A 24,758-nucleotide genomic window follows, 5' to 3' on the forward strand; every position below is an offset into this window, starting at 1 on the left:
AATAAACACAGTATATTAGCAAGGGAAATCTTTATCAGTGGTCAGCCCTTACAGTCAATCACTTAATGCTTATATACTTTCCAAATAAAAAAAAACAAACAAAACAGTGGGCTTCAACTTGTAGTTATTAAAGCTGCAAAATAAATAATGAAAACCAGAAAAAGCACAAATCAGATGGATTTTGTTCCTCATCCCCAACAAAACAGCCAATGATAGGCTTCTGATATTTGTAAACCCGTAAGAACAGTAAAATAGAAAAAAAATAAAAGGAGGGAATTAAATTGATTTTAACTTCTATTTTTCTGTATGTCCTTATTTAAGTTCAAAGAGAAATGACAAGTTTGAGGAAATTCTGTTTAGATGTTTTTTCCTTTGACTTCCCTAGGTAACTTACAAATGTTGTCTGTTCTTCTGTACATTTTTTGTTGAGATAATAAGTTCTTTGAATACTTTACTTTTCCCTTCCTTAAAAAGGAGGTTTTTCTTATTTTTCTTTTGGACTAGTAAGCAAAGGCTGAATGCATAATGTAACTAAACGGTATATTTAGAATTATGGCAACTACAATATTGCTTTAGAAGAGCTAAGTCATAACAGCAGTGTCACAATTTATGTATAAGAGAATAGTAGTATTCATGTTGCTTTATCCTATTAGCCTGAGAATTTTAGCTGCTCAAGACCTTCTCTGTGCTGAGAGGAGTTTAAGCCACAATACAGTAGGCTGCAAGAAGTAAAGTACCAACTAGACAGAATGTATAAGAACCATACAGATATATTTTTGAAGTTTCTATGTTTTGTATAAATTATAATCACATAAATTGTTTTGCAGCCCTCAGATCCTGCAGTAATTTGTGCAAGCATAAGGAATTATCTCAGTTATATTATGATATGGTACTGTATCCCCTTTGTTTCTTTTATCTACTCTGAAATACTGCTGAAATCTCATCAGTACAGTATTTAAGTGTTTAGTCTATTTAGAATTACAGTACAGTAGCACAGACATATGGCCGGATATCTTAAGAAAATTCATATCTTAAGTATTCAGAATATACCTGTATTCCTTTTTCATTTAAATGAAGCTAACAAAAGTTTGAATGAAGACATTTTACTGTTCAAAGCAAATTGCAAAACAGTTAATGTTTCATTTAAATCATGATAAAGATTTCCCTTTCACTGTTTCTTTGGTAAAAATGTCTGTATCACATTAATTTAATCTACTCGTAAAAGGCATTTTCTTTGGTGGAAATACTTTATCTTACAAGTCCAGCTTTATAACATGTAGATAACAGGACCATTCTATACTACCTGCTCATTCAGTGAATGCAAGGTTAGTTTCAGTTTAGGACATAAAAATCAAATAGCTCAGTCCTAAAACAACTGGAAGTCTGATGACATAAAAACCACCTTTTAGCAGCAAAATGACAAACAGCGTTACAGGCAGCAAAGGTCTAAATGCAGTGTATTAGAATGCATTCTGATCTGTGTAAAATGAGCAGTTTCACAGCTATTTTAAAAGCATCTTACTTCTCCTAAGCATGGAGGAGTTTACTTAGAAGCACAGTGGATGTTTAAAATGCATAGCCCCATACATCTTCTATAGCTTTGTGATGATTTCCACTTCAGTTGGCTTAAGTTTCCTGAATTAAAAGAGAATAAACACATTTCCTTATAACATGAATTCTGTTATTTTTCTGCTTAATATTCTCCCCACTTCATACTTTCCCATGTCTGTTTGAAAATAAACTTCATTCCAATTTATATTTTCCAATTTTTTGTCAGTGGTCTAATTTACAAATCTGAATCCTTAGTGATTTACTGAGGGTCATGTGCCAGAAGAACTTTACAAGAATAGAACCTTAGATCCAATATCGGATAAATCCTTGGGAACTTAAGTCACAGTGATCAACAATAAGATGACAGAGCAGAGAATATACTCTTGTAAAATATTTTTTCTTGATTGTTTTCTGGTTTGTTACTCTCTTTATGTGAGCTTTACCTGACACTTCTCTTTCTGTTCTTTAAAGCAAAGGGTATGGAAACAATGTTCCTTCAGGTAGATGGCTTTTGATGAAGAAAAACAGTAACAGCAGTGACATGAACGCAAAGTCACTCACACCTCTCATCTTGAGAGGAGACCAGGGTGCCAGATGCAGAGGGTGAATAGCAAGGGGAAATAGCTAGAGTGTGTAGGATTGGTCCTCAGCTGACAGGCCATCCTCTGACAAGCATTTCCAGCTGGCATAAGTAGAAGCAATTAGACTGTAAAGAGGGCAGAGAATCAGGGAAGTTCATTATATAGCTTCCACAGGGCTACATATCCTCTGCTTGCTTCTGCTACCACTAATCCCTTCAGTCACCATCTATTAAGCTCTGTCTTCTTTCCTAGACTCCTGTAATCCTTTGTTTCATATCTCTGGTACTGTCGCATTCCCACTTGCTATTACACTTGCATTCTTCCTCCATAAACTCACTCAACACCCAAAATACAGCCTGAAAGAGCAGGATTTCAGATACATTAGCAATCCTAATGCATCTCAGCACCTACCCTGGTGTTCACAGGAATGTTTCACAACCAGGAGCCAAGCAATTAAGGAGGTTAATCTTGGTCTGATTTTAAGGACTGCATGGGTAAACTGAGCTATTAAATCACAATGATGGTCACAGCATTGAATTAAAAGGTTTTAGGCTCACTCTCTTGCTGATATTACATCATGAATGACCATATATTGTTTTATCTAAAGAATGGTTTTATTACTATGTTGTTTCCACAAAAAAAAAAAAACACAGATGGGGATGGTACAGTGGATTTCTTTGTTCTTGTATTAGGCTGCTCAGGAAAAGAGTAAACAGTGGTCTGTTTCATCTCTTACTTACCTTTTAGGAACAAGATTAAGTTTTCCTTTGCCTAGTGCTACTGTTTTCCAGACCATTGCTTTCTTCCGATTTACTGTAAGAAAGAGAGGTTAAAATCCAAACCTCTACTTTTACATATAGGGTCAGCAGTCATTCTAGTCCCACAATCCAATCACAAAGTACATCCAAAGTGTATTTCATTTACTCTTCTAGCATGTGAAGTTACAAGAAAAAAGAGAAGATTAAACAAAATTTAAAGAAACAAAGTAACTCCTCAAGTCGTTCAGCCAAGTAGTGAAGGCTCAACTCAACCCCCCTCAAAAATCCCACAAAATTCTGGGCAGAAGTCATAACAGTGATAGTATTCCCAGAAATGATTGCTATACTATCATTTCATTCAATGTATAGAATTTATATATGAAGTGAATGCTCAAATAACATACAAGCAAGACACAGCTCAACATCCTCAGAACATGGGCTGAAACAGTCATATGATTGCTCTTTCTGGAGTACCAACCGCTAATTGTATGGCGGTGGTCACAATCAGACAAGAATTAATGATTCTCTTGCTAAAAAAGATTATATTTCTAAATACTGGACTCCCACCTAATGCACTGTTGGATATGGCATTTTAATTATAGCCTCATCAACCAAGTTCAGCTGTATAATTAGTCATCACTTGACATAACAGACTAGAAAAGTTCCTTTGGAGCCATTCTCTCTGGTACACAAATCTATCTTCTACACAGTCAGTAATTGAAATAACTTTCCGTTATTAAAATTAGGCAAGTAGTACATGGTTTAACATATTTTCCTCATATGTATTTATCTAAGATAGAACTCCAAAGTAAAAAAATCAAGCAACTGATCAAAACCACATCCCACATCTCATCAAGCATGAAAACATTATTTTAGTCCACTATACTGTTACCATCCTATTGTAATAGTTTCAGCATGTTTATGAGAAGCAGGGCTGTGCAACAAAGGCAATTATTCAATTTTCAACCCAAGACAGATCCCCAAACACTCAGTAGCAGAACAACACACTATATTCCCAAGACATATCCCCACTTTATAGTCTAATTGAATTATAGCTTTAAAGCTCTTTAGACAAGGGGAAAAGCACCGAAATATGTTTTCATCTAGCACTGGGAAAAGGAATGCAAAAGTGAATACAACACAGGGAAACAAAGAAGGTCACTGCAGCAAGAAATTCAAAAAGGGAAAGACAGTGCTACTCAGAGGGGAAAAGAGGTGGATAGACACAGGATGAGAGAAGGGACTGAGGGGAAAGAAAACTGGAATAGATTGGATGCATCTAAAGAGAAGATGCTAGGCTGCATCTTAAAACAAAAGGAAAGCTAATAGGCCAACGCAACTGGGCTTCAAAGGATGAGCAGAGGGAGAGAACTATGGCTTATTTCCACAAGCAAGCTTTTAGAAATGCATAATCCTAAACAGGGGTAGCCACCATGGGAGCACTGACCCTCCAGCAGCAGAGCAGCGACAGAAGTGCCTACACCTGCTCCTTTGGCTCCAGTAGTGCAGCCGTTCCTGTGCCCAGGAGCCCAAGCCACCAGCACAGTAAAGGGCCCTCACACAGAGGTTGGAGTTACCACCAAAACAGCCGACAATACCAGGTCCCAACACCCCAGCAGCTACAGGCTTACCTAGGACAGTCAGGGCTTTGACCACGTGCAAATGAGAGAAATGTATGTTTTGGGGGGCAAAAAAAAAAAGAAAAAAATTGAAAGCCTCTTCTGTAAAATTTCCACCTGAAAGGTGTTTTCCTCACAGTTAGAGCCTTTTAGAATGAATTTATAATGAGGACACATGGTGCTCCCACCAAAAAGTGAAATATCTTCCAAACACCAGAATCAGAAAACAGCATTCTGCACACTCTGGAATTAGGAAGTTTTAAGGAAATAATCTGTACTTTCACATTCATCATAATCCCTTACCAACTGGGACAACAACAAGGTATAATTTTATACCTTGTAATACGCACATTTATACCTTGTAATATACACATTGTAATACGCAAAAGAGCAAATATTTAGCTCTATATATAGTTATATATATATAAAAGAATAAAAATTCTTTACTTACAGTTGCTCAACTTGGTCAAATTCTTTTTCATCTTCTGCACAACAGAAAAAGAATTATATAAGGTCTCAATTTAACAAACACTAGTTCTGTTTATTATTTCCTCCATGTATAAGCCAAACAAAATTTTATTATTTCATTTTATTAGTTTTCTTAAATTTGTAAATTAAATCATTTTGTTCCTCTATTCAATGGAATTACCCACAAATTTGTCAAAAAGCTTACTTCGATTAAGTTTTATTAATCTGATTTTAATACAGATCATGTTATAGAATATATATAAAAAATATACATATATGTATACATGTATTTTTCTATAATACAGACATAAATATATATTTTATATATAACTTTTGTTCCATCTTGCACATCTAGTTTGGCTCACTTACTTGTGCCTTAGGTTCAGCAACCAACATAAATACATTCTGGTTTAATGCATTTTTCCTTCTTGCTCAATTTCTTGACAAAAGTTTCGCCCACCAAGATGACTAACAGTTGCTTTCACTTCTAAGCATTCCCCAAATAGGTATAGCCTCTAAATTCCTTTGTTTTGTAAGGAAAAAATAAGGACTGTATCAAACCCCTCATAGAAAAGTATTGCTTACTGAAAGCATTTTGTACCTGAAGTCAAGGCTCATGAAAGAGATTTAAAAATCTAAAATAACGCAATGTTCTAGAAGAAAGTATTTTATCAGAAAAAATACAGATGTAAAAATCACACTGAACTTCATCTATGAAGTTCATACCTTTCTATCTTTGGCTGCAATTTCAATGGAAAGCTAGAAGAGACTGAAAAAATACTTACCTGCATGTTTCTCTTTCTTTTTTGAATAGATCTCATAAAGGAAAACAACAGTTACTAAAATAACAGCTTCAGCCACAATTGCTAGAAAGGGTTTGAGAGGCACCATGAAGGACAGAACTTTAAGCATCAGCTTTCCTTTACTTTTCCCTAGTTCAAAAGCAGCTTCACACCAATATACACCATCATCTTCCTTGGTGAGCTTCAATATCTTCAGGTGGGTTACGTTGGCAGATATTTTATTAATTGCATACTTGTCTGCCAGCAAAGAGTCATTAAGGGCAATCTGAAAATAAAAAATACACAGAATCACACACAGATGAAAGTCTTATTAATGCAATGAAAATGCATTCAATCAAATTATCTATATTACCAGATAGTTCTGCAGTGAGAGATGTAAACCAAGTTAAGAACAAGTAGCATTCGTGAAGCATGTTTAGTTTACCTCCAAGGGAAGGATTTATCTTAGCTGGCATCCCTGGTTTCCTTTACATTCAGTGGAGGAAAATATGCACTTTTAGTGAGCAAGCTGTCTGACTTTTTTTAGTTTATTTAAGATCAGATGAAAGATAGCCTTGACTCTCTTGACTCTCCACTGACAAAGGCAGCCTTCGGTGTCAGGATCTAGTGTCCAGGTTTCACCACAGCAGAAAGCATACATTTTCAAGGAAGCTGAGCTAGGAATGCTGCTTCACTGGAAAATATGTTGATAGTCTTACAAGTAAGTCAGTGCTACCCTCCAGCAGCACAGAGGAGACTGGTCTGTTTACCTCCTCTCCATTGACAGTGCTTCCCCAGGAAAAGGCTAGAACAAAGTGGCTGTGCTTCCCAAGGCTAAGTGGCATCCTGAAAGGTGGGTATGCGAAGGAGGAAAACTGCTGAGTGAGGTTTTTCCTCACAGCTTTTAAGGCAGGAGCTGAAGTGAGAAGAGATTTCAGCTCCGTCAGAATCAAATGACACAGCCGTCTTCGCTACAGGATGACCTCCTTCAGGACTCCATGGAGGTCATACAGGCTGGGAAATACAGAACTACTTGTAGCTGGAGGAGGAGGAGAACAGAGATGCTCCTGTTCTCCCTCAAGCCTCCAATACCTTGCATGTCTTTAAAAGTGTCCTGCTAAGATAAGATTTTTTTTGATATCAAGTAGTTAAGATTTGAGCAATATAACCAAAACAAGTACCTCAAGACTTGTCTTGTTTGTTTTACTCTTATCTCAGCTGTAAGAGTATGGCAGGGACTTTTTGGAGAAGAAACATCACACAAACCAGAACAAAAACTACATCCCAGTAATAATGATTACTTTAAATATAAGAGATTTTTTTTGCATGTACAGAGATTTACATTAACTTTAATAAAATACAATTTGTACAGCCTAATGTGTCTCTACTTGGTTTTTGCAACATGGTTTTGTTTGGCCAACAGATGGAAACCTTACCTGCTCACTTCCATTGGTCATATACCAGGTCCAAGCAATGGGAGTATAGCCAGAACTTTTACAAATCATTACAGCTGTATCTCCTTCATAACTGACTATGGGTTTTTCTTTTCCTTCAATTGTTGGTACTAAGAAACAAGTAGGAAAAAGTTCACCAAGTGAGATCTACAGGTTTTAATTACAGTATTACAAAAGATAAAACATATTTAGGTACGTGTTTATAGTAGTCCATTCATTTCCTTTTCCTGTAAACACAGATATTCTATCATTCATGACATGACCTAAATGAAGAGTCATTTCAGGATGATATTCCACATGCAGAATTTGTGCAGAAGACTGCAGGATTCCTGTTTCAAGTTGCTATATGATCTTGAGTTGCCGATTAATACTGAAAACCAAGTGATAATCAAACTGATTTCTACACCCTTGCTCATTTCCTCTTTCCCATCCTTGACAGCTGTGAGCTACATGCGTCAGTTCTAGTACACTAGAAAGAAACATAATTTTTCTGCAATTTCACTTAATCTGCAAAAAGTGATAGAAATCTATTCCAGCCATAATGCTACCGCATAGTGCTATCTGACAAGTTGGACATGCAGAGAACTTTTTTTTTGTAATTATGACAAAACTGTAGATTGAGGGAACTTTGAAGTTACAAACATTTTCTAAGCCAAAGAAATGACTTGTGAGTGCATGTCAGTAAAATACACTTTTGGCCCAATCTTGCTAAGGACGAAGCATGGCCACAAAGCACATGACCTCAGATTAGATCTACTTGTCCTAGCCATTTTAACTGCAGATGCCCCACAGCCTTCCAAGAGCAAAAGCCAAAAAAAGGCTGTTGAATATGTTGAGGCATCCCACAGGTATAGTTAGACCTGAGCAAATATATCATGATGGAGTACGTATTTCCTCTTCCCCCTTCTTTCCATCTTTGTTAAAATGTTTACCAGCATTTTTCCCCTCAGATCCATTTATAAAAGTTTTACTTCGAGTTTCATTGCTGTATCTTGTAAGTACATACCCAATACATCTTCTAAATTATATCGGTCACACAAGACTAAACAGGACAAGAATTTGCTTTCAGCAGTTATGATGGAACAATTTCTTATAAACTAAGATTGTTCTTGTTCCCTCCCCTTCTTGACCGGCTGAGCAAAAATTAATTGTCCTAAAGAGTTCACTTCTCATGATTATTCAAACTTAAAAATTTCCATTTCAGAAATATGTATGAAACCAATTTGTTAATAAGAACATTGCTTACAACCTCAAAATTTTCTGCACCATACATTAATCCATCCTCATTACTAGTGAAGTCTTCTCACTCCATACGTATTTGTTTTAATCATTAAACACTATTCTTTTAAAGAGTAGTGGCAGAGTATCTTTACTACTGTCAATAAAAGGGACAACTTTACTAATAACTGCTGCCACCTCCTTTGCAATTTATAGAAGACAAAACCAAAAGCAGACTGGGAAAAAAGAACGGAACACGTGAAAACAAATAAAAAACCTTATACACAACACAACAGGTTTATGTGGCAGTCAAAAAGATTTAGCCATGCTGATCAGCGGCAAAGCACAGCTACAGGCATACCAGCAATACATGTGACCACACTAGCCATGATTAAGGACATGAATATCCACCATGAGTTCTGGGATCTGGCTCTAACAGACTGGTTAATCCTTGAATCTGTGCAAGGAAGTAATATGCTTTGTCCCAGGTATTTTTGCAGGTAGATCACCCAGAATTTGGTGGAAAAAAAAAAAACTTGCTGCTGCACAGAAAAAACACACCATTTAGGAAATGAACAGAGAGATAACTACACCAACATTTATACCAGTCAGATTTCCACACTGGTTTAAAGACCAGAGTTGTTTCATAATGCGTACACCTGGACAGCTGCTTAAGGATCCCTTAAAGGCCTAACACAAATTAATCTATTCTACCCTTTAATATAGCTATTACAACACTTCACACCATTTAAAAATGCCCATGAATGGTCTCCCTGTTTCATGCTTTGAACTTCCTATACATATCTCATTGTTTTCTGCAGACCTGCGTAAAAGCTTAACTTCTCAATCTGCAGGGTTATGCCAAGCCAGGATGGGGGAAGGGAAGGAGAGGCAACACATCCAATAATGCTGAACTGCCTAGTGGAAAAGCTATTGCAGTTAGTTACAGCAGTGATGACTTTAGCCAGAGTCTATACCAACACATTACTCATATTTCAGTTTGAGAATTGTTCTCTCTGCATTATCGACTGGAAGATTCAAGGACTTCTCTTTCCTATTTCCTTCACTCTTGCATTAATCTTGGAAAGTGTCAAGCCAGTACTTTTTATGGCATCAGAAGTGGCAGCATTCAACCATTGTGAAGCAGTTCTCCCATCTTCTTGTGATAAATCAACCAACTGTTCTGGAAAAGATTACTTCCCTGTTGAGTCATTCCTGTCCTTACTAAAATAGTTATTGTATACTTTCAAAACAATAATGTCTCCTTCGACTTTTTAATCTAAACAGACTTGGGTAGCCATTCAACTACACCTTACCCACATGTTGACAAGAAAAATATATAATAATTTTTAGAGATTAAAAGGTCTCAATAAGCTACAATTTTTGTCCTTCTTCAGTATTGCAAGCTAGTCTCCCCTGGCTGAAGGTCTGAAAGCAGATATCAACATTAGTATTCAAGATTTGAACATACACAAGAGAATTTCTTCAAGTGATATGACCAGATACCCCGCTGAACAAAGGCGCCTTACAGCACTGAGTTAAAGCCCTGCTGGTTAGTTCAGCTGAGGTTAGCGTAGTTATTTGAAGAGTCACAGTTTTTAGGAGCCTGTGTTCAGGAAGAATCTTCCTTATATATCACAGTCTGTGGAGCTTTCACAGATCAAATGCTTGCCTTCCTCCTTGTAAAATTTGGACAGTGCAAACAGAGAAGGGAATAGCTCCCATTAGAGATGAGGGTTCTCAGCAGCTTGTATTTATTTCATTTCCACATGTCTTCTATTCAACTGGACTTCACCTACTACTGTCAGGGGTAACATTATTGGAGAAGAGAATACAAAACAGAAGGGCACTCATACTGCCCAATGAAGCACACTAACTTTTAATATAAGTTCTGTCCTTACATTACATAGATCAAAAGATGCATTAAAGCAATAATTTGGTGTTTCAGAAATACAACTGAATTTGTTCAAAAACCTGCCTCCATTCTGCCAATCATTGCTTTTCTTGTAACACCACATCTCAGGCCAAACTTTCAAGTCATTAGCTCTGCTTTTTGAAGAATTTATCTGAGATACCATCCTCTCCTCCCACCTCCTAGAAAGTGATGAGTATTCACCACTGCTGTACAAATGGAGAGGGATGGGGAATCAGTTACTCATTTAGAAAAAAAAAAAATAGGCTTACATGCTCTTTTGGTTGTTAGCAAGTTCTTAAAAAGGCTTTTAGTTTTTGCTTCAAAGTTCTTCCCTCCATGCTACAGAAATGCCTTTGATAGTGATTCTCACTTAGCTTGACCATATGAGTCATTGCTTATCAAATTAAGTTGCAATTTCCATACTATGCAGAAACCATAGGAATACAGGATTTCAATGGTCAAAGGAAGCAAAATTTAAAATAAATTAAAATTAAATAAATCTAAATTAATACAATTACCTTGTAAATGAAACATAGCGCTGATTTCTTCTTCACCTTTCAGAGTACAACTGTAACTTCCCAAATTACTGTTATCCAAGATCCTCAATCTTAAAAAAAAGTATTTCAACAATTTGCTTTTTAGCTTGTATTTTCTTTTGTCCTACAACTATCAGTGACTGCTAATTAACATTCTAAAGAAATAAGTAGAGATCAGTAAGAGGAGCAGAAAACATACATTGCTGAAACACTAGGATCCAGGTTTAGTGCAATGTAGAACAGTATGACATCTTTAAGATAAGTAAAGCACACCTGGGAACGTAAATATCATTTATCATCCTTGCTACTCACAGAAGATCATCTTTAAGCAGTATGATCTACAGGTTACTGAATTAGGCATGGGTTCACCATGTGAACTAAACAGCACATGTTATGTAGGACTTCAGAAGGGATTATTTAAATGGTTTGTTCTTTCTAAAGCCAGTCAATCAATGGCTAGCATAGCTTCAACACAGAACAGTTTTTTAAAGAGCTGCCATCTAATGAAGTCCAGCATCTTCTCTGCTGGCAAACTATACATTTCACAGGCACTTTGAAAAAGATTTACATGGTTGCGTTTGTGTACACGGAGTAGCAGAAAAGTGGCAGTACATTCTCGTCATGTTCTATCATACAAATTTTAAATAAATATTATTGATGTTAAGAAACCAAAGCAATACAGAAATCAAGTGGAGGCTACCTGGTTAAAATTAACCCATTCACAGATTTTTAAAGTCTAACAATATATTGTATCAACTGAAAAAAGTTTTCTACAATATTTCTTGAGTCTCTGTAGAGGTTTGAAAGAGTTAAGCAAACCTTTAAAATAATCCACAACATCTTTACTGTAAAGCTAATTTCTTTGCTCTCTTGTGCTAATTATGAAGAAAAAACATGGCCGTTGATGCCTTTTAGATTTCTGCAAAGCAGCACTGAGGTGTAAAAGAGAATGTGGAAAAAGGGAATGAAGGTATTTTACCATTCTCAGACTGAGATTACTACTTTACTTACTGAACAGAGTTTTGGACCTAAAAAAATTGTGCCCTTATTCTATATCTGTATTGAAGAAAGTTTGTTTTCCTAACACTGGAGGAAGAACAGGAACTCTTCATCCAGGCTCAAGGCAATTGCAACCTTTTTCCTTTCCTGCAGTTTCAATGTTGATTATGGGCAAATATTAATACCTGCATTTGGCTCTTTTCTAATATATACATGGTTAGTACTGGGCAGTGTATATGCATGTGATAACTCATGACAACCTGCAAGTAAAATTGTAAATAATGCTACTTACTGGATGCTCCAACTGTTTTCAGTTTTATTGATGTGTCTGATTGTTTCATTTCCTCTCTTCCAAATCACTTGAAGACTTTTCAAATGAGAATATTTATTGTCCAATCTGCATGAAAGCTCAATTCTAGTTGCACTGTCCAAAGTGACATTTTTTTCTATGGAAGTACCAGAAACACCTAAAAGAAGTCAAAAAAAGCTGTTTAAGAAAAACATACTTCATTCTGTGGGAAGAAGAAATTCAAAGATTGTGTTTTACATATGCTGGATTACAGGTAGATACAGAGGGCTGCTGTTATACTTTCCAGGGTGTAAAACTGCAAACTCAGACCATCAGTGTTTGACAGTAATTTTTTTAAGCCATAACTGAGTTATGATATACATCCATGACAAAAATGACAGTCATTCCATTCTCTAGGTAAACTTCCTAGGGGGCTCTAATATAGAAACATAGATATTCATTTTACTGAAAGCAAGGTAGACTTTTACATAATTTAACCCAAACCAAAATATATTAAGAACTTAGCTCTCACCAGAGGGCACAATGTCTGTTCTCAATCTAAACTTTCTTTCTGACTCCACATTTAGTATTAAAAAAGAAATCAGGATTTATTGGATTAAAAATATTAGAAGTATATACAAAGTTATATCAATATAATAGCAAAAAGTTAGACTTGTAAATATCTATAAGCATTCAAGTTTTAGCCAGCTGATGATTTTCATGATACTATGAGATCATAAGTAGTGTCCTGTTGCTAGTGAAGTTGTTCATAAAATCCACAATCTTAACATTGTTGGAACTGGCCTTTCATGCTACAGCTACTCAATTTGGCAACAAATCATCTTCAAACCCATTTATCACTGCCTTTGCCTTCCTAGTGGCAAGCCAGTAGAATTACAATGTGAAAACATTCCAATACAGTAGAAAAATCCAATACTTTCTTTGCTTTTAACAAGCTCTATGAGCACAAAATGAGCACATCCAAGAAACAGGGCTTCAACAGCAGACAACTTCTCTGATCCATACAAACAGATAAAAAAACCTGACTTTGTACCCATTAGCACTGAGATTTTATTTCATAATTGTTTTTTCTTTCATGCCTTCCAGACACAACTGTTGTTAGTCCATCTGATTACTCCATGAAAATTTACTCCAGGCTTCACCTCAATCTTAGACCTACCCTGTAGTACTTGATGGTCAAAAAAATACATCTGTATTTCACAGCTCAAATGCTTTCAGAGAGGTACAGCTCACTGACTTAGTAATTCAAGTCATACCTAGGAAGCAGCAAAGTCTGGCTGAAGTGGAAGCACCAGATACCCCCATAGAATATTTGAACTTTACTGGGTCTGGCAGAGACATTTACAGCCTGCAGAACAGTGTGCCCAGAACTCCAAGTCCCAGCCAAAATAATATAGATCTGCTGAACTGGAGTTAAACTTAGAGGTGCAACACCTCAGTCTTTCATAGCAGAGCAAAGTCAGTTACTGCAACTCATTTATTAGAGCCATTACACTCAATAAGCCAAGCATAACTAACCTTGTTGAGATTGTTTATGATCAAAGTAATTTTGCAGATGGAATTGTTTCACAGTAGCAAGTTTTACAGTCAGATTAATTGCACTGGCTGAAAATAGAATTCATACTTTTTGAGACTATTTTAAAAACAAACACTTTAGATGAGTGGAACATGAAAATCCTACACTGTTGAAGATTAACAACTAGCAAGACTGATATCTGGGGCATCTCTGCAAGAGTAGATGTACCAGAACAAGAAATAGATATTACCTTAAGTTTCCTGATAGAAAAAAAAAAATACAGCATAAATGTTGGGCAATTATGTCCTGAAGATATTGTACCTGTATTTTGCAAAGGAGTTCTAACTGCTCTCCTCCAATTGAGAGCTATTTTGATTAGATCGGTTTTTCCAGTTCTCCAAGAAATTAGTTATAAATGATTATTTGGCAACTGGGAACTTCACATCTACTTTAGGAAGAGGCTTCTCTTGCCTTTTCTCCATGCTTTAAACCCTGTAATGCTGCAAAACTGACTAACACCTGCTGGTTAACAAGTACCCTAGCTCACATGGTCTCTCCAAGTAGATTCACTACTGCAAAGAAACTGTCACTTGAATTTATTGGGGGGAAACAGATAGCTATGGGTTGTTTTAATAAAAAAGTAAGAATCACATTGTCCACTGCAAAATAGTTATTAGAACACAATAATTAACAGTGCAATAAACTTATTCATCTTCCCTGTTACTAAGCTCATTACATGCTTGCTGTGAGCATCTTAACTTTATCGGGAAGTTGGCATCCTAGATACTTAAACAACTCATATAAAAGACTGTGTGCAGTCACAGGCATTCAATATAACATAACTGGAAGAGAAAATAACACACTTACCTGGTAGAAGTACCTCATACTCCACAAAAGTAACGTTAGACACACTCTCTTTGGTTGCCTGCTTCAACTCTTGTGACACAAGATCTGGTGGGGGAAGCAAAGTGATATGTTATGATCTTAATAAAGGTAATCATATAACTGAGTGTCAATACAGTATTGCAATAATTTCTTATAGTAATCCTAGGGAGGGGAAAAAGGACCTTGCCAAATGCTGACTACTGTGGCGATCCTTTCATGTACCTTGTGTGTTAACAGCCAAAACCTTGAAGCAGCAGTGTTGTGTAGTCACTGTTATAGTAATTATGTCATTTTAAAAGACTGTTTCTACCTTTAATATAATGTTGTAACTGTAAATGTCAATTATCTAAAGAGCTCATAACTATACATCTCACAGCCTGATTCAAAGTGTCACACACAGCTTAGAGGTGGGTCCTAGAACTGTACAGGACTACATCAATGTTTAAGGAGAGCTTGGAAAAGTAGTAATTTCTAGAAAAAGAAACAGAAGGAAAGAACACTGCCATTCCCAAGGCCACTACAATTTGACAACACAGCCAGAAAGCTGGAGGTAGACTACCTAATCTAAATGCAGCTATAATGAATACAGAGGCAAGAACACCCTGTGCAACATGACCTGCAACATGGTCAGAGTCCCTCACCACTTCACAAAACTCGTATTATACCGCAGGGAATTTTCTTCCATACATAAAAAAATATCAATATTGACCATCACCTGCCTGACTAAAATATACTCCTTTCTTTCTGTGATGGAAAACTGCATTTAAAAGACTTAATATGGCCAGCAAAATCCCTTTTCTGTAGAGCTACAGATAGCCTACTACTCAGGTACTACCTTTATAAAGCTCTACAAAACTTGATACAGCTATCAGGCAGGCCATTAAGCATAAACAGTCTGTTTACACCACTATACTTGTTCTCATGCTCTGTGCATTTCAAGAATAGAGCAAGAAAGCAATTAATGAGCTACAGCTTTAACAACAGAGATAGCCCAGCTAAGGAAGCATCATCCTGCCACATCTACACACATAACTGTTTCATTAGTATTGTACCACCTGCATAAAAGTTCCTACTAAACTGAAGCACATCATGGGAAAAGATATTAGAAATTATGCTTAAAGGGAAGGTCAATTCAATACAGTTATAGCAATTCTCATTTTTTTCAGTTTCCACAGTTACTTTCCATACAGCTTTAAATATCAAACTTTTATCACAGTAATTATCAATTAATATAAATGCTCTATGACCCCTTGATTAAAAGATAAAGTTAGAACCTTAGGGTAACTCAAATTTAGGAATTTGAGTAGAAGACAACATGTGATTGCTTTTACCAAGTGTAGATACATTATGTCCAAGTGTCAAAAGATCTGAAGGGCTCCCCTGAGTTTGCCAGTTGACAGTTTGTGTAGTTATCATGGGCTCTGAAAGGTGAAAAAACAAACCTGTTACAAAAGTTAGTTTCCCTTCAATTTAGCGATGAGACAAAAGAAATAGAGGTTTCCTACCCCCTGCTCCACAGCAGATAAAATACACCACTTGTTTTGGATGCTTGCAAAGTAATTTTATTGTCAATTACTATTAATGCATCTCAGAAATACATAAATAGTAATTATGGATTGAATCTGCCAAATCATACAGCATTATATAAGAAAATTATTCTAGTTTTTGTAGAAGGAAAGGGGCTTCATTATCTCTCCTGTCCATGGGTTGAGAAGGTTCCCATTCACAATTGGGAAAATAGAAAAAACTGGTCTACAGCTTCAGTCTTCTCACTGAGAGAAGCACTGGGTGGCAGAGTTGATCACTGTGCAGTAGAGATAGTCATCTCTGAAAGCCTAGATCTTCTCAGAATTACTCCTTCTCTTTTCCTGCATAAAATACTGAACTTTACCTCAAAGTACTTAAACACATCCCCTCGACTACACTTTAGAGAATCTGGCTGTGCTGAAGGAGGTCCCTGCTAGTAGTTTGCATCAAAAGGTCTCTAAGCAAGCATAAACCAAGGTACCACATGCCTTCCAAGTTGCTGGCCTGTTCTGTAAAGCAGTGTTTATCAACATGTCAGCTCACAACACAAGGAATGCCACACCACAGGCAATCAGGCTTTTGCCTAACTTGTTACATCTGCATTTTCATACCTTCCCTCATGCTTCAATCAGTTTAACAATAAACCTGTATATTAAGGTGGACAATGTGGAAAAAATAGAGCTTCAGGCTAGTTTGTTTGGGGGTTATTGACAGTAGACTGTTGTCAATCTCAGCTACTAGTCCAAAATGGCTTTGTAAGCAAAAAAAAAAAAACAACCCCTGAAGCTGTCTCCTAGACTAGATAGGAAGTCCCATTCCTCTAGACGAGAGCACAAGCAAGCTTTGATCTTTGCTGATGGAGAAACAATCTCCTCCAAGTATTTACCCCTAAATAAGATGAGAAGGCTGAAAGAGTTCTGGGGAATCCACCTCTGTCTGTGTGTGCAAACACCTTGACAGCATGCCAAGGTTGTCACGGATCACCTGAGTTTATGTCAGTCTAGTACACACATCACCTGGTTCATTACTAAAATCCCTCATGATGATAGATTCAGAAGGCACCAGTGCCAGTTCATATGGTAGTTATCCACCCACAAAAAAGGAAATGTCTTGTGCACTAATAGGATCCTCATACTGACTTTCTTCTTCAATTCACAAATCAAATGAAAATAGTCAGGTGAGGTCACGTTATAAAAAACACTTACACATTTTAGTTCATATGCATTTGTATATTTATATATGAAAAGAGTTACTGAATCTATTACTTATTGCACTTCCTCTAGTTCTCACACACATTGTGCTAAAAAGCTCTAAAGATGAGCACCAGATAAATAGCGCTCTCATCCCCCAACAACAAAACTGTAGATGGAATAACTTGTCAGAACTTGCTTGAGTTCCTGTATAAATATAACTTAGTCCACATCTGACTTGCATTTATCAACATAAACTTTGGTACGCTGCAGAATTCCTGCTGCTCTGACCTTTATGGAGAAAGGAGAGGTGGGATCAACAATCATCGCTTTCTTCTCTTGCCTGGAACTTATTCTCTGCTCCCCATCAAATCCACAATTGAAGCCCAAAATATGGTGAATAAAGTGTGGGGACAACAGAAGGTTTTGACACATCCATAATTAAAAACAGACAGATTAAGCTAGCAGGCTTCATTGATGCAAGGGCGTTATTGTACCTCTCACTAATACAAGAGCATAAGGAGGAGTCCTCACATAGAAAAATTATCAAGTATAAGTGCTATAACAGAACCTCCCATGATGGTTCTAGTTTGGGAGTTGTCCCATGTCCACGGTCGCTGCCTGTTTCTATGGCTTATAGGCATAAGGGCAATAGATCACGCAACTGGCAGTTGGATAGCTTTTTTCACAGTCCTTGAGATGCTTAAAACACTTAAGCTCTTGCAGTGGCTTTGAAAGACCTAGATGATATATTTATTTTTGTTCCTTATGAAAAGTCACAATCTTATTTCAAAAGACTTCAGTATGAAAATGTAAACTCCATGTGATAACTTAGTATCCCTAGGAAAAAGTATTACAGCTTTGTGTGTACTGAAATAAAATAATTACCAGCAGATGATTCATTAAGTCCACCTTGCATCTTAGTCAAAAAGTTTGCCTGAGGCTGACTGGTATCTTCTGTTGTCATAGCTGAATCTAAAAAGAAAAAAGGTTTAAAGAAACTTTATTCTCTCTCAGTTGAGCTGAGTTAGAAGGATCTAGTTCACAAAAAGAAAATCAAACAGAACTTCCTCAGCCTACTACTGCTGGGTTTTTTTTCCCCTCAAGTTCTGAGCATATACAGCCAAAATGTGCAAGAACTACTTTTCTTCAGTTCTTTAGCTTACTTTAGGCAAGAAACTATTAAAGAACAGAGGCAGTATTTGTTTGACCTGTAATTTCTATGTACATATCTTTTCCTGTAGTTAGTCTGTAGTCAGGCAAAGCCATTCTTCAGAATAGTCCAGCAGACCAATAAACTTTATAACCTGTACTCAAATCCTGTCTTGTTTGCGGTGTTAGACCACCTCAGCTTATGACACTGACACTAGCTGATTATTTTTAAACATAGATTAGCAGATTCACTAACAGAAAAGGACCACACTACACCCTTACATGTCTACCCTGTTTTGCAATACAGTGAACAACCTCCTTTCCTTGTACTATCACCTTGGTGAGCAAAACAAAAGGCATCTGTGTCAACCATAGACTTCACCCAGTAATAATAATAACTATTTACATCTTCCTGAACACCACTACAAATTTGATTCTGCTCCTATAATACATTTTTTGTAAGAGCCAGGTGAGACTAGGCTTCTGCTTTATGTTCCTGACTGGAGAAAGGACAGCAGGGAAAGAGGCAGAAGATTTGCTTAGTTTATGTTGCTGTGTCACTCTTCTATTAAGAATTCAAGGTCCCTAGATGTTTTATAAAAATGGAGATGTTTGCTCCTTCCTTTCTGTTCCCATGTTTGGGTGGCAGAATTAGTTAGTGTAAACTAAACACTGTGTCTTCACATGCTTAGGTATTCCAGGACATAATCTACTCCCACAGTAGCAGGATGCACTCTTCTCTACCTCAAATTCAGAGCAATTTCACATTAGTAGCTTTTAAGACATTTGGCCAGTAGTAACACAGGGGGGAAAAAAGGACACGCATTTTGCGGCTATAATAAAGTTTGGGGCGAGTGTGCGGATTATTACAGGATGGCAGAAAGCACAGATGAACAGTCAAAATCTACGTCATACTTTAAGCATGTTCAAACTTGTTGAGAACTGTGTGCCTTCAGCAGAAGGTAAAGTCAGCACTCTGCCAGTACAAGTGAACAACACTACAAACAGTCCTGCCTCATTTCAGCACTATGGGCACAGATAACCTGGACTCTCCAATCAGCACCTCCAGCACGCAGGCACTCCAGACTATGCCGGAGTCATGCCCAGCTTGCACCATCTGCTTTCTCAATGAAACCATCATACTTCAACCAGTTTGGACCAAGAGTAAAACGTGGTAGTCAAAGGATATGATTACAAAATTAAGCATTAGTGGTTCTTAAGAACAGGCTCTTCATTTTTCATACTGGTCCACTGGTTCCACAGGCAAATGTTCCCTTGCAGCCCTTCACCCAACCAAAGAACTTAAGAAACCTGCTCTGAGTACCTGCTGGCTTATGACCCAGTAATACGACTGAGTCTTATTCTCTGATTGACAGAGGTGCTGAGAGCAGGGAGAGTTATTATGCTGCTGATATCCATGGTAAGGTTGAAGAGAGGTCCATGAATTTTTACACCTGCAGCATCTTGAGGATGTCATGGATCACCTGACTGTGTCAGCTTAGTAGATGCATCACCTGCACAGTAATTAAAATCCCGAAAGATGATAAATTTAGAAGGTGCCAGTGCCAAGCTGAACAGCAGCTCTGTTATCTCTCTGCAAGGAAGGCAGATAACCTGCAACATGGTTTGCATACTAATAGGGTTCTCATCTTGTCTTTCTTCCTTGATTCGCATACCAAGTAAAAGCAGCCAAGTAGTGTTATTTTAGTCACCACTGCTTCCACATCTCAGGTCTTATCTGTCCATATGTCAAACTACATAGCACAGAGATAACATTGCAACCCTTTTCTCTCAGATACACCTGATGAATAGCATCAGAGATCAAGACGATCCAGCACCACATAATTAGTGTCATCAAGCCAGGTCATGATGTAAGCAAGTCAAGTGGACTTACGTCTCAAACTATTGAGTCATGGCTGCATGCCTTAGCCTGTAATTGATTTGCATTAGATTTAATCAATAGTGTGGTAGCTTACTGAGTTCTTGTTGCCCTGATCCTTATGTAGAAAGGAGTAGGTGAGAGTATGAGGTCATTAATTTATTTTTCTACCTTACCTCTGCTCCCTCCGGCAGCCAATATTTGGGAGATGAAGTGTGGATGTACCGTACTTGTCATCATCAGAGCAATTTTAGGCTTTAAAATCTATTCACGCTCTTTTTCAGCCAGAAAAGTGGCTGAATAGGAAAAGGGTGAGATACAATTTGGTTTAATTTAACATCATTAATTTAATAATTAGTGTCAATTAATTTAATATCAATTTTATACTCTATGCAAGCACACAAGCATTCAGCAGTATCTAAAACCAGCCACCAGAACCTCCTAATGCTGCTATAAAAGAGAAAAGGTGCAGACTGAGCCACATGATCCACACGAAGGACTTCCAAATGCCCTGACAGAAGCCCCTCCCTCAGGGCAAGCCATAAAAACTCAACCTGGAAGCAAAGTCTGTAAGAAAAGAGATGTATCCTCTACTCATATAACTCCTTGGTATCTTTAGGGGCAGAAGCTGGGAGACAAGACGTGATGCATTTGCTTTTCCTAAAGGAACCTGGCAGCGCGTCCTGCAACCAAATTAGGCAGCCACAATGGTAACCAAACAAAGCAGCAAACTCTGAAGAACAATGCTATGACACTTAGTTAGAAATTACCCTAATAAAAGCAACGGTTTAAATTTTTCAAAACAATTAACCAAGCAGTTACAAGACTAAAAGACAGAAGGAATAATAAGAACTCTCCTCAACCTACTTATCTCAAAACAAAAATCTAAGGGGCCTCCTGTGATAGCCACCTCACCAACTCGAGAAGGCTGTGCAACCCCCGTTTCCTGCAGCTCAGTCCTTGTGCACCTACCACTCCAGACGGTTGCTTTCACTGCAAACATTCCTTTTGCTTGAAGAAACGTGCTGAACCCCCACATCTCCAGAATGCACACTGATTGCGGACTTCACTAGAAGACAGTTTTAGTTCTCCTCCCTCCAAGGGAGCATGAACTTCCCTTTGGTGCACCTGTGCAGAGAGTCCCTGTGCTTGACTAGCTTTTTGCACATTTGGTTAATAACTAATGGAAGAGTTAAATACTCTGCCTCACATTTAAATCATCGTGGAAATCAGTGTGACGCCTCCTTACCTAGTTCATACAAATATAAAAGCACTTAATAGAAGCCTGAAAAACAGCAGCGTGACTTTGAACAGATAAAGGATACTAAAACAGGTGGCTCAGTTCTGATGTCTACACAAACCCAGACATGATATCCACCTCTTTAGGAAGATGGCAGCTTTATGGAAATTTTGGAAACAAAAATAGGGGTTTTGTTGGTTTTTTAGTTGGGTTTCTGTTTTGGGTTGGTTTTTGTTTGGGTCTTTTTTTCAGAAGAGTATATAATTTCACTGATGGCTCTGCATAAACTTAGAATTGCTTCAACCACCATTAGGTACAGCTTTCAGCAGTAATAGTCATCAATAAATAAATACCATGTGGCTAACTTGCCATAATATGACTCACAGGTTCCTACAAATATCAGGCCATTTACAGTCACAAAACCTTTCGATCAATGAAATAAAACTGTTAGAAAGGACTTCCAAGTTCTTTTTGTGTGTATATAAATACACATACATATTTTAAAGAAGCTTTAAGAACTATAGAACAGATTTTTCCCCTGTGTACACACATAAATACATGTATTTTAAACAAGCCTTGAGAATTTTCTGTCCTTTCACATTATGTGAAACTACTACAAATTTTACGCAAGTTATCATCACACAGGGAGCACTATTGCTCCTCTCAGTACTAGGAAGACCAACTGAGGCACGAAGAAGCATGTAACTAGTTACCTATCACCCACTGAAAATGCAGCTAAACCACTGATGGGTAATGAAAGACACAGCAATATTGTTCACACACATGTATTGGCAGAACATGCAGCCTTGGAAAGACATGCTTCAAGCACATCTTGCCCAGCAAACACCAGCAATCTGGTATTTCCTTCCATTACCATCCAGTAGTACTCTGTGATGCTTCAAAAATAGGGATTAACAACAGAAATACGCTAGTTTTAGAAATAAGCTCCTGTTTCCTCCGGAGTGGATGGCCTGCTGAAAGCTACTAGAGGAAGAATAGTGTCACATCTAAAGATGCAATATCCGATCCTCCAAGCAACGTTCCTCACAACCTGCTAGGCATAGTCACATTTTAGTCATGTATTTACTGATACCGTTTGTGTTTTTTTTTTTCCCCCCTCAGGACTTAAATAACGCTTTAATTGATAAGGAGAGGGCAACAAGAAAGCACTGTGCCTCAGCCTCCGCGTCCCGCACCCGTGAGCAGACCGACCCCCCCCCCCCCCCCCCCCGCACCCCCCACCCCGGGCCGGCGTTAGGCCAAGGGCTGAGCATCCCCGGGTGCGGTGCCGCGCCGCCTCCGCTGCCGGCGAGGCACCGGCCGGCGGCCGCCTCGCCCTTCGCCGGCGGGCAGCGGAGGAGGGACCCCCCCGCTTTCCAGCCAGCCTGCAAGGAACCCCAACGCCGCTGTTTGACGCTAAAGAGGAGGGAGGCCGGGGCGGCAGGCGGGGAGGAGGAGGCAGCGCCGGGGAGTTGCGACCCCGGAGAGGGTCGGTGCCGCTGAGGAGAAGAAACGCCTCAGTCATTTAAAAAAGGCAGGGCCGAGAAGCGGCCGCCTCGCCGCGCCACCGCTCCGTCCCCATGAGATGCTGCGGGGCAGGGAGGACCTTTGCTCGGCCGCAGCTCCCGGGCTGCGCCCCCGGTCCCCCTCGCCCCAGCCCACCTCGACGCTGAGGGGGGCGGCTGCAGCGTGAGGGACGCCCGGCCCAGCCCGTGAGCGGAGGGAGCGTTTACCTGTGGGGCTCCCGCCCGAGAGGCTGAGGCAGAGCAGCAGCAGCAGCCGCCCCAGGCGGTTCCCGGAGAAGGCGGCCGGCATGGTGCCCCAGCCGCCGCCGCCGCGCTCCCACTGCCGTTCCCCCCGCCGCCGCACAGGCATCTGGCCCGGCCCAGCACCGCCCGCGGGCAGCGGCTACTGAGGGAAGCCTCAAGCGCGCCGGAGGGGCTGTGAGGGAGAGCCGGCTGCTGCAGCCCCAAATCCACGCACAAGGCAAACGCCAGGGAAGGAGCTGCAGGCACCACTGTTCCTCCTCAGCCGGAGGACATAGCCCTGCCAACACGGCCCCGCCGGGCTTTATGCGGCGGGAGGAAGGGCGTGGGTGAGCACCGGTGGCGAATTGGAGCGGGGCCCTCGCCGCTGGCCCGGCTGGGAGCTGATAGGGCACGTACGGAGGTTGGGGTTGTGTCTCCTTTTTGGCCGACAAGCGGCCGTTGCTGCAGGACCACTGGCACCTCGGCTCACCGGCCCGGTGGTGGGGTTTGCCCAGAGAAGGTGGCTACGGGCGGAGTGTGGGCTTGTGGCTGCCCTTTGGCTGGTGATCTTCTGGAGAGCCCAGCTTTGAGGGTCAGTGGCTCCAGGGCAGCCGGGTTATACTGTATGAGAGCTGCAGCTTGGCACATCTGTTTTTCTAAATCTGCTGGCCTGGGCGGCGGTGCCTGGGGAGCACCATTTCTGACAAGGGCTTCTCAGGACTTTGGTACTGCTTGGTGCCTTTAAAATCACAATTTAATTGATGAGGCTGTTTTAATCTGTATGTATATGTACATGTATAGTAAACCCATTCATATATATATATGCACATTTCTGTTTGTTGCTTGATAAATAACTGCATTTGGATTTTGCAGCATAAAATCTGGCAGGGTGGCATTCTCTGAAGGAAGGTCTCCATGATGGGGTACTGGCTGCTGCTTTCTTTCTATCAAGATACGGTTACTTCACCTAATGCAAAAGTTGAATTGTGTGTAAGGTTTGTATCAGTAATGCAAAAAGGTCACTGCATCTAAGCCTTTACATCATCTTAGCTCTCTCGTGCTGACAGAGCTGTAGGAGTTTATGGAGAGCAGGAATAAGTCAAATGCCCTATGTCTTGATTTTCCAGGATTGCACATGTTCATGCATGTCCTCCCACACCAGTACAGTGTCCTTCAGATTAAAATTTTACGTCATGAAACCTCCCGATAAATAGACCTAATGGCAAATGACTGGGTACAACATTGTTTCGCTAAGCCCTTGCTACGCGTCTCAGGAAGACTCAGTATTCCTGCTGGCTAAATGGGACTATGTATATAGATAGGAGCCTTTTCTGCTGTTGAAAGAGCAAACGCCTTTCATATACATGGAGCAATAGGATGGAGCCTTCTGGGCTCCAGCTCTAAGGTTGTTTAGCTCACATAGAAAAGCA

At 39.2% G+C, this 24,758-nt stretch overlaps 1 protein-coding gene across 2 annotated transcripts; it reads right to left on the reverse strand.

The window, feature by feature from the left end:
• Positions 1-497: 497 nt before the first annotated feature.
• On the reverse strand, positions 498-23,598 carry EMB (embigin). 2 transcript variants are annotated; one of them, XM_074570651.1, is made up of 11 exons: positions 23,314-23,598; positions 18,198-18,284; positions 15,924-16,013; positions 14,575-14,658; positions 12,174-12,348; positions 10,865-10,953; positions 7,196-7,323; positions 5,763-6,045; positions 4,961-4,994; positions 2,873-2,945; positions 498-1,635 (listed from the first exon to the last, which is right to left on the reverse strand). In XM_074570651.1, the coding sequence occupies exons 1-10, from the start codon at positions 23,453-23,455 to the stop codon at positions 2,888-2,890; spliced, it is 1,170 nt and encodes a 389-aa protein (XP_074426752.1). In that variant the 5' UTR covers positions 23,456-23,598; the 3' UTR covers positions 498-1,635; positions 2,873-2,887. The 2 variants fall into 2 exon arrangements, with proteins under 2 accessions (XP_074426752.1, XP_074426753.1); XM_074570652.1 differs by lacking the exons at positions 15,924-16,013; positions 18,198-18,284.
• Positions 23,599-24,758: the final 1,160 nt, after the last annotated feature.

Source organism: Larus michahellis, chromosome Z, assembly GCF_964199755.1.
Source record: "Larus michahellis chromosome Z, bLarMic1.1, whole genome shotgun sequence".
NCBI classification, from domain to species: Eukaryota; Metazoa; Chordata; class Aves; order Charadriiformes; family Laridae; genus Larus; species Larus michahellis.